Source organism: Ceratotherium simum, chromosome 18, assembly GCF_057802395.1.
Source record: "Ceratotherium simum simum isolate JZ-2026a chromosome 18, ASM5780239v1, whole genome shotgun sequence".
Classification (NCBI taxonomy): Eukaryota; Metazoa; Chordata; class Mammalia; order Perissodactyla; family Rhinocerotidae; genus Ceratotherium; species Ceratotherium simum.
In genome coordinates this window covers 42,204,006-42,215,180 of record NC_141917.1, presented here as the reverse complement: position 1 = coordinate 42,215,180, position 11,175 = coordinate 42,204,006, and the positions used below count along the sequence as shown (strand labels likewise).

General features: G+C 40.6%; 2 protein-coding genes across 2 annotated transcripts in view; one reads left to right on the top strand and one right to left on the bottom strand.

Moving 5' to 3' along the window:
- Positions 1 to 6,169, bottom strand: part of MTREX (Mtr4 exosome RNA helicase) — a 101,784-nt gene extending 95,615 nt beyond the window's left edge. Inside the window, exon 1 of the mRNA XM_004422817.3 lies at positions 5,879 to 6,169. Within this exon, the coding sequence (XP_004422874.1) occupies positions 5,879 to 6,012 (134 nt within the window). The 5' untranslated portion in view covers positions 6,013 to 6,169. The remainder of the gene's footprint in view (positions 1 to 5,878) is intronic.
- A 117-nt stretch (positions 6,170 to 6,286) lies between these two features.
- The window catches only part of DHX29 (DExH-box helicase 29), a 47,611-nt gene continuing 42,722 nt past the window's right edge, over positions 6,287 to 11,175 (top strand). The window contains exon 1 of the mRNA XM_004422816.3: positions 6,287 to 6,618. Coding sequence (XP_004422873.1) covers positions 6,432 to 6,618 — 187 coding nt within the window. The 5' untranslated portion in view covers positions 6,287 to 6,431. The remainder of the gene's footprint in view (positions 6,619 to 11,175) is intronic.

Here is an 11,175-nt window from a genome sequence, read left to right as displayed (position 1 = left end):
CTCTGATCCCACACCAAAACTCAATCACACTTTGAGAACCACTAGAGCCTCAGTCATGAATTTTACAATGTTGAGCCAAAGCCAGACACAAAAGAATATATTCTGTATGATTCCATATACATTATAGTCACAAACAGAAAAATACTAACGTGTTGTTATCAGGATAGTCACTTTTCTAAGGGAAAAAGAGAGATTCCTGCAATATTCTATTTTTTGTCCTGAATGGAGGTTACATTGGTGTGTTCACTCTATGAAAATTCGTCCCATGACTTTCACACTCTTCTTAATGTTTTACTTCAATAGAAAAGTTTTCTTTAAAAAAGAGTAACAAACAGTAGTATTGATCTATATGCCTGAACAATCTTTCCATAATGTTCATTCTTTGATGCTTCGCAAAAACTGAAATTTACAAATTTTATCACTCCCAATTTAGTGGAAAAGGTATTCATCCTTGTCCTGTATTTGTTGCTGACTACTGAAGTGAATCTCCTTTGGAAAAGCCATCAGTATCCTTGGGCCTCAAACAAGACATTTAACTGATAGCTAAGATTCCTCCAGTTCTAAATATTCTATCTCAGAATTAGTAAGCATCAACAAAACCATTGTAATTAAAACCTACTACGAGCGGTTGATGACTATAAAACAAAGAAACATAGTTCTTATACCTTTGAGAAACTTAAAACCTAAATTCACAGTAGAAGACTTTCCTTCTGAAGAGCTATATTATTCATTAATATTGTATGTTAGATTTTTAGGTCTCCAATTATTTATTTCTCTAGCTTGCTACGTTATGTCACATGTGGAACCTGCACACTTGAAACACCTGAATTATACAGAAAGACTGGAAATTAAATATTGTATATAACAAACTGACTCTTTAAGAATAAAGTTTTGATTTAATGAAACTGTCTGAAAATGTTATTTCTAGACATGACATGACAACCAAATTGTGGAATCTTATACAGAATCCTTTTCTTATAAAGAGTATTAAAGCAACTGGCAAAATCTGAATATAGATTGAATAACAGTACTGAATCAATGTTAATTTCCTAATTCTGATAATTGTTCTGGGGATTGGGACATGGATATCGTTTGGTGGTGGTGGGGCATCATTCTGCCTACCACACTTTTGAAAACACAGGTACATCTCCTGTGAAGAGGAATCTGGCCACATCTAGCAAAATTACATACACATACATACATAAATACATACATACACTTTGACCTAGTAATTCCACTTTTAGGAATCTATCCCAAAGATAAAATAGCAAAAAATTTTTAAAAATCTAGAAAAGAGACATGTACAAGGCTATTCACTGTTATATCATTTCTAACAGCAAAAGACTGAAAATAATCCAATTGCTATTAAGAGAACATTGATTGAATCAACCACATCACATCCACACGATAGATCCCAACTATGCAGCTGTAAAAAAGAAATCTCTCTATATACTTACTAATACAGAATGATCTCTATACCACAATGTTAAGTGAAAAAAGCAAGATAACAGTTTTTAAATGGCACCTTTTGCATAATAAAAGTGAAGAGTGGAGAAGACAGAGATGCATGCACATGCACGCGCAATTTGAGTATATTTTCAAAAATAAATAATAAATTACAAACCAAAAACTCAAGAGATTGCCCTTTAAAAACCCAACATTTCCCTGTCTTCGGGGAGAAATGTTTTCAGAGCACTAGCTCTCCCTTTTCCACTCTTTGATCAATAAAGTTTCTGTTCTGCTATTCTGAACCCAGTCTCATTCTACTAGCGCGAGCAACTCGGGGCAAAAGGACCCACTTGTGTGTCAACCGACCTTAGCGCTCGGTAACAGATACACACCACACCATGAAAGAATCTCAAAAACATTATGTTGAGGTAAAAGAAGCCAGGCAAAAAAGGAATATATGTCAGTAGTATTTCAGTTTAAATAAAATTCTAGAAAATGCAAGCTGTCCTACAGTGCCAGAAAGATCAGTGGTTGCCTGGGAGCAGAGTTGGAGAGAAAGACTTATTACAAAGGGGCATGCAGAACTTTTGGAGGTGATGCAAATGTTTGTTATCTTGATTGTGGTGATGATTTAGCGAACTTCAATTATATGCCAATCAAGTTTTAAAAAAATAAAGAAAAATGAGTGCAAAGGAGCAAAACATCAAATACATAAAAATCCATTCATTCATCAAGGAACTGAATACATAATCATACACTCATGTTGGTCACCACTGGAGTTCCTTAGGGCACAACTCATTTCTCTTAAAATTGATAAAGAATCAAGCATTTACCCTGCCTTTCCTCTATAAACTGTATTTCAAAGTAAACAGCTGACAAGGGAATGTTCTTTTTTTATAGATGGATTCCAGGTAATAAATGCACACAGAAATGATAAAAATAAAAAAATCACCATTTTGCAACTACTACTGAAATTAATGGATCTAGGCAATCATCACAGATGCTAAAGCCATTATGTGAAAGGTTGATAAGGGATCAGGCTGACACTATCTTAACCCACTGATCAATCTCAGAAGCTCAGAACAACATCACGTGTCTTACAATGTAATGCAATAGGAACTACACAGCACCACATCTCAATTCTGACTAGCTATGTTTTTAGATGCTCAATAGCCACAGGTGGGTAGTGGCTATTATATCGGACAGTGCAGTTCCTCATATAAGGACAGTTTACAGTAAATACTTGAGGATAGAGGAGCTAGTTAAACGACAGCATAAGAAAGCAAATTCATAATGTGGGAAACTACAGAGGCCAAAGGACCTGGTTTCTCCTCTCACCCACCCCTCCAAAAGAAATCAACGGCATAAGCAAAAAAGATGGAGACTATTGTAGAATAAAAGATTTAAGGGATATAACAAACCAAAACAGTGTATGGGCTTTGTCTAGATCCTGATTCAGATAAACCAACTACAAAAAAACACCTTTGAGACAACTGGGGAAATCTCACTCTGGATCGAATATTCAATGATATTAAGGAATCACTGCAAATTTTGTTGGATGTAATAATGACATGATGGTTATGCTGGAAAACAAAGTCATTAACAATAAGAGGCACACTGAAGTATTTAGGGAGAAATAACACGATGAGTAGCATTCGATTTACAAACAAAAGGGCATGGGAATAGATTGATCATGACTTGATATTGCTGAAGCTGAGTTATGGGTACATGGAGTTTTTACTATTCTCTCTCTCTCTGTACTGACAATTCTCCTAATAAAATGTTTTCAAAAAAGCACCCACTTGGTCTAGAATATTAAATACATAAGACAAGTTCCTCTAAAGTTCCATGGATTTGCCCTCCTATGTTACACAAATCAGACGGAAATGACACTATACATATTGATTATAGTATGAATAATAATTATGATAGTATGATAGTTGGAATCAGGCAAATTGGATTTTTTCCCTAAAAACACCTAGAAGATGAGGCCTAGCCAGAAGTTTTGGTAGTAAACAAAGTCTCTTAACTTACTAATATTCTATATTTTCTTATGTATTTCTCTTCTCTATTGTTCACATATTTCCTAATAAAATCAAAATGTAAATTAGATTATTTTTATATCCTATAAATTTTCACTTTGGAAGGTTGTGGAAATAGATTACCCCTACCACACTGCAAACTGAATTAATTTTCTCCCAGTAATTTTGAAGCAAATTATTTACTAAAGTAGAAAATTATATATGTATTGTCTTCATAATACCATAGTTCCCCATTCAAACTACAGCAAATATTAATTATTCCTGTTTGAAAAAAATAAAAAGCACCTGTCCCCCTTTCTCATTTTCCCTGAAAAGTTCCCCAAAACTCTCCTACTCCCTCAAACTCAATGAGAGAGGAAGACTATTTTCCTACTTTGTTTCACTCTTCCTTATGTGACATTTCACTCCAGATTGTTCTGCCATCCCTCTAATATGTGTTAAGTGTCACTACTTTCCCACGGGGGTCTCCACGTCAAGCAGTACCAACATCCAAGTATATACCTCCAGTTCTGGTGTGTCTCCAAACCCTGATTAAAACTGCCCAATGAACAGTTCTATACGGATATACTACCACCATTTCACTTCAACTCAAGCCAAATTAACTTTATTTCCAAATCAAAATTTCCTCTAAATTTCCCTATTTTTCTTCTCCCTGACGTCCAAATTCAAAATCTGCCTCTTTTGACTCCTTTTCCATTGTTCTCCTTAATTAAGGCCTGTCAATTTTTTCCTTCACAACATTTTGTATCTTTCCTTTTCCTTCTTTCTAACATCCTCCTGAGTTGAGGCTCTTTTAATTTCATAACTAGATAAATGAAATACTTTCCTAATTTACTTTCTTATTATCAGTGTCTTTCCTCTTTCCAATATACACTGACAACCACTACCAAATGAATTTTCCTAAACTATCACTCCACTTATCCAATCACCAAGTTAGGAAAAACCAAACACCTTGTTCATCACAGTTTTAAAAATAAAATCGGGGGCTGGCCCCATGGTGTAGCGGTTAAGAGCTCGAGCTCCACTGCTGACAGCCCAGGTTCGGATCCCGGGTGCGCACCCACGCACCACTTGTCAGGCCATTCTGTGGCAGCGTCCCACATAAAGTGGAGGAAGATGGGCACGGATGTTAGCTCAGGGCCAGTCTTCCTCAGCAAAAAAAAAAAAAAAAAAGAGGAAGATCTTCCTCACAAAATAAATAAGTAAATAAAATCAAGACTCATCTGCTTGATAGTCAAGGCCCTTCACAAATTAAAACCAACCTATATTCTTAGCCTTATCTTCTGTAGTCCCTTAGCAAACACTCCCTCTAGCCCAATTTGTGCTACTAAAAAAAAAAATCTCCGCACTAATACCAAATCATTTCCTCTACCCAGAATAGCCTCTTGGATGTAAGGCTCCCTGGACATCATAAATAGAGATCTTTTTCCTGAACTTTTATAGCACTTAATTGTATATACAACTTATTTTATCTCAATCACCTACTAACTCTTTAAAATATGTATCTGTTTTACCTCCTTACCCAGACTAAAAATTCCCTGGGAGCAAAATCATGTCTAATTTAATTCAAGTATCTATTGGGTATCTCGCTCAATGTCAAGTATAAATTTTGTTGATTAATAATGAATCTTGTTACTTTATCTAATTCAAGTATTAGTTTTTCCATGATCTACTATAAACAATTCTGTACGCTTTCTGGTGGTTATATGCATCAGTCTACCTACGTATATATGTTTAGAGATCAGTAATTTTTAAAGACTTTTTTAGTAAACTCAACGACAGGCAGCATTTGAGAATTTATCATGTGCTAAGCACTGTGAGGCGCTTTACACATATTCTCTCATTTAATCCTCACATTAACCCTAGTGGTAGGCACTATCATCTCCTTTTTAAGGCCAAAAAAACTACAGGTTGGAAATTAAATTTCTCTTCCTTCTCTTGCTATCCGCCCTTTCCCCTCCAAGTCCATCCAAGTCACTTTTTCTAAGCTTCTCAATCCTCTACTCACCTCGTCATTCGTTTCGTTTATTAATTACTCGTTGTTCGTATCATTTATCATGTGACAGGTATTGTACCAGGGGTACAGAACCTGAGAGGCCGTACCCGCCCTCACGACCCCACGGCGCAGCCGGGGGGGGGGGGCTCAGAAGCGTCGGCGTAAGGGCAGTGCGGCGCAGGAGCCACGCTGCCTGCGGCCGCCGGGGAACGCCAAGACCCCGCTCGCCCAAACCAACCTTCTTCCTCCCTCCTCAACGTTTCTCAAACCCCTCCCCTTCCCGACGCCACTCAATGTACACCCCACTTTCTCGTGCTCTTCAAAAGAGAGTCGTATTTTCTTCCCTCGGCACTGAGGAGAAAAGGAAATACAACTTGGACAGCTTCCTTACCCGGCCTTTTCCGCAGACCCTGACGGCCCCTTCCATTTCGCCTTCTCCTTCTCCTTGTCTTTTTTGGTTCCGGGCGCAGTGGTCGCGTCGTCCTCGAACACGCTGAAGAGCTCATCCCCAAATGCGTCCGCCATCTTTCGGAGCTGTGCCACCGAATCTCCCTCCTACCCACAATGCTCCGCGACCGCACCGACGGTGACGCCAAGTGAAGCCTCCAACGGTGGCCCTTGGGAGACAAAAGTAGTCGAGTCACACAGCCGCCGAGAATTCTTCCCGGACTCCTTTTTCTCTTCCGAGTGGATGGGCAGCTCAGTGGCTAAACAGGCAGCGCCGCGAGGGTGCCCGGCACGCACCAGGCACCTGGGGGGCGCGAGGAGGCGGGACCTTGGTGAATTGGGCCAATTGCGAGGCAGCGGTCGCCCAGGTCCGAGAAGCCCGGATGGAGGACGCAGGGTGGCGGCGCGGGACCCGGGGAGTGTAAAGAGTTCTTAGAGGCCGTGCTGGGGTGGTTCCGGGGCCTAGACCGGGAGGAATCTTCTGCCACAGCTGCAGTATGGGCGGCAAGAACAAGAAACACAAGGCGCCGGGCGCCGCGGCGGTCCGGGCTGCTGTGTCTGCTTCTAGAGCCAAGTCCGCCGAGGCCGGAGCTGCTGGGGAGGCCCAAAACAAGAAGCCTGTGGCCAGGCCGCCCCCCGCCGCCGCCGCCGCCGCCAGCACCAAGGAGCCCCGAGTCAAGCAAGGTACGAGCGGTTGTCGTGCCCCGGCCTTTTTTCCCGAGCCGCTGCTGCTTGTCCCGAGGGAGAAGCCTTCGCACCTGGGCCGACCGTCGGTCTCAAAATTTGCACCTTCCACACACGGAGCTGCTAGCTCCCCATCGGGTAGCCTTTCTTTAGATGAGTCTAAGCTGTTTGGGCCTCCCAAGTTACGACCGTAGCCCTGTTGCAGCCTGGCGACTCCCACCTAACCCCTACTTTTTCTCCTTCCGAGAACAAAATAGAAATTGCATTAGCTCGCGTTTCAGCTGGGATGATCAGTCCTGAGCCATCATCTAAATTAGCTAGGCTAATGCAGAGTGGTGTGTGGAGTTCCTGCCCTCCTGGAGCCAGATCCATTTTCTGCCTGCTCTTCATATCGTTTTCAGCCACGATGTAGTGTTTCCATGTATTATGGAAAATAATAAGAATTTGAGTACTTACACACCGAATACGTGTATCACCTATTGTAAAATTATCTGCACTCTTCACTGCAGCCGTGCATTTTTGCTTACTATGCAGTTTGGTTTGATAACTCAGCTTGGAGATTGCCGATTCCAGCTGCAGATCAGCGGGCCACTATTACTGCTAGTTTCAAAAGACGGCCAGTTATGCGCTATATTGCTGTGCTTAGTTTGCTTGTAGTTCATACTGAAATATTCAACATATATTTATTGAACAGCTGCTGTATATCTGGCATGATGTTAGGGATAGGATGAGAAAAATAGACACATCACCTCTCATTGAGCTTGCCAGTCTAAAGGTGGACACAGGCATTTGACGCACAAACATTGCTTTATAATTGGTAAGTGCTACAAAGAAAATTTAAGGAAGAGAATTTAACAGGGTCATCTAATTTTTACTGATGAGGAGGGGTCATGGATGGTCTCTTTGAGAAAGTGACAGCTGAGATCAGGAGGATGAATGGGCGTTAACTCTGTAAAGAAGGGGGAAATAGGTATTCCTTACCTCTGCCAGGAATACTATGCAAAGATCTTGAGTCAAGAAAGAGCTTGAGCATGTGAGGTACGCACAGAATGTCAGCATTGCCTAAGGAGGAGAGGAGATGAGACTGAAGTAGGCAGGTACCAAGCTTTCACCTAGAAGGTGGATAATAATTCTTTGCCCTGCTGTCTATTGTAATGTGTTAACCATAAAATTATGTCTGTAATTACATAGAATTTCTCCTTGACTATTCTGTGGCACTTTTACTCTGTGAATCAGCCTATTTCTGACTCTCTATCTTTTCCTGATAGTCCTCTGAATTCTTTGAATTCTCTAATAGTCATTTGTTATATTCTTTGGCTTGCCGTTCTCCCAGCCCCAAAGTGTGACCCTTACCGAAGGTGTCAGTCTGTGACAGTGTAGTTCCCTCTTTACAGCCCTTCTAGGAGAGTTCATCTACTTCCATTACTACTTCTGTATTTTCCTTTTAGATGACTCTTCAGTTAACATGTCAAATCCTGGTCTCTAGTCCAAGCTCAAGTCAGCCATTTCTACATTTTCTTGGACATTTGGCCCTGTTTTGCAAGCATCTCAAATTTAACACGGCTAATCTTAAACTATACTTTTCTGCCTCAAACTAGCTTCTCCTCTGGCTTCCTTGCTTCTGTTCCTCCATGTTCCTCTTTATCCAATGTCAGTCGGTATTTATTTATTTTTGTGAGGAAGATCAGCCCTGTGCTAACATCCATGCCAATCCTTTTTTTTTTTTTTTTTTTTTGCTGAGAAAGACTGGCCCTGGGCCATCATCCGTGCCCATCTTCCTGCAACTTTATATGGGACGCTGCCACAGCGTGGCCTGACAAGGGGTGCGTCGGTGCGCGCCCGGAATCCGAACCCAGCCTGCCAGCAGCGGAGTATGTGCACTTAACCGCTATGCCACGGGGCCGGCCCCAGCAGTCGTTATTTTTGATGCCTTCCTTTCTTCCTCACGTCGAATCTCTTGCCAAGCTCTGTGCAATCTTCCTTTGTTTATCTTCCATGTATACCCTTTTCACTTTTCATTTGTACTGTTCACACCTCAATCTAGGCACTCTTAAATTCCTAGAGTACCACCAAAACCCTTAATGGGTCTCCCTAGCTCTGCTCTTTTTTTCCTTCTCCAGTCTGTCCTGCGTACAAGCATCAGACTGATCTTTCAGAAACACCATTTTGATCATAGAACTTCCCAGTTTCTTCCACAGCATCCTCAGTGACTTTGTGATACAGTCCACACCATTCAGCTAGCGTCTAAGATCTGCTTTCCAGCCTTTTTACTAGTTCCTATATTCAGCTATAGCAAATCTGGTGTATTTTCACTGCTCCAAATGCAGCCATTGGCCTTCTGCCTCCTCATGTTTATTCTCACCTTTTTCTCTTAATGGAATGCCATCTATCCCTAACGCTGTTTTCCGAAATCCTATAATACCCACCCCAGATGTCAACTACTTTTCGAATTCTTCCTGTGTCCACAGTTCTTGTATCGTTGTTTGAATCATTCTTTTTGGTATTTAAATCTTGCATAAGGTATGTGAGGAATTATACGTCTTATGTATCCTACAAAATTTTAGGAAGTAGGAACTGTTGCATGGATATGTATTAATATCCCTTAGTATTATTGCGATCTATGCAATGCTGTGCATATAGTCATTCAAAAAATTTCTTGGCCAGCCCTGATGGCCTAGTGGTTAAAGTTCGGTGCTCTTACCGCTTCAACGGCCTGGGTTTAGTTCCCCATCGCAGAACCACACCACTCATCTGTCAGTAGCCATCCTGTGGCGGCTGCTCACATAGAAGAAGTAGAAGGATCTATGACTAAAATATACAACTATGTAGTGGGGCTTTGGGGAGGAAAAAAAAAAAGGAAGATTGGCAACAGATGTTAGCTCAAGGTGAATCTCTCCCAGCAAAAAAGAAAAATTCTTGGATAAGTGACAAGGAGAAATTCAGAGGAATTATTAAGGCCAAGAAATCAAGAGAGAGAAAATGAGAGGTCATCTACTAGATTTGTAGGGAATTTTTTTATAACTATAAATGAATATATATAGCAGCATAAATAAAATGTTGCTGCGCAGATTGCGACATGATTTTTTCTATTTGGGTATTTTTATATAACATAATAGGCCTGCTTTGGAGAAAAAAGTACACAAAAAAAACATTTTTTCTGAACCTTGTAGTTCCTAATGTAAATGTCCCCCACTTCCATCTCCCTCTATCTTTTCAATCAATTTGAAGAACTGTACATAGCATACTTTCTCAAAAACTGTACTATCATCTAAAGGTAGAAAATCACTGGTGCCACAGAATGGCTCTTGGCACGATTCTGGGTTTTCTGCCACTCCTGTTTTTTCGTTTCATTTGTTCATCAAATAATTTTTGGAGAGCTGCTATGTGCCAGGCGAGATTTTATGCATTGGGAATACCACATGAGCAAAACAGACTGAGATTCCTGCTTTCAAGGAGCTTACATTATTGGGGGCTGGTGTGGGGTGGGGGTGGGGTGCAGAGCAGGCTTACTACCATAAGGCTTGTGTTTGTGAAAATCCTTAAACCTAGTTGAGACTTAAAATCTTAAGAGGGAAATAAGACTGAAAGACTGATGTCATGAGTAAATTCATAAAAAGCCATTATAAATAATTTTTAGGGTCACCAAAATGCAGCAGAAAAAGTGCTATTAAGGTCAGAAAATAGTGATTTGGTAAAGAATTGAGTGGTTAGGTCTATTTTGGTTTAAAACAGGGATGGCTTCCTGAGGAAACATTTATGCTGAGATGATTTGAAGCAACCAGCCATTGGACGATCCGGAGACAGAATGTTTGAGGCTGAGGGAAGAAGGGCAGAGGCCCTAAGATGGGAACAAGCTTGACATGTGCAGGAAGGCAAGAAGAAAGTCTGTATGGGTAGAGTTAGAGAGAGGGGTCTAGTGTTGGTATTAAACGGAGGAGAGACCTTAGCTAGTTGACATTTTAAAGGATTAGTCAGGTGATTCTGGCAGTATGGACTTCCTCACAGAACCTGACTGCCTCAGATGATATTGGTTCACCCTCATTTATTCTCTAGATACCCTGTACTTCCCCTTCTTAGCTTATTTGAATAATTAGTTGCTCAATTATTCCACCAGAATATGAGCTCTGTGAGAACAAGAACTGGATCTTATTTATCCCTGTTTGGATCCCTTTGCTGGTTTGGATCCCCTTGCAGATGTATACTATTGGTCAGAAGGGAGCCAGGGTGCCCCAGCACCTGTCATCAACACTAGCAACTCAAAGTGCATGTCTTAGTGGTAGTGGGCCGTTACAATCACTGTCTGGTGTAAAATGCAATACAGTATAAAAGGAATATCTTCTGAAAGAAAGAGTATTGGGCAAAAGAAATTGATTCTGGCTGATGCTTTTTTTATTAGCTGAGTCATCTTGAAGAAATCATTTAGTTTTTCTGTGCTTCAACTTTAATGTAATAAATATTTTTGAGAGCCAATTTTATGTGTTGCATTGTTCCATGAACTGTCAGTTATAAATTTGAAATCCATAATTCTTTTGCCCTGGAGATACTACACACTAACAT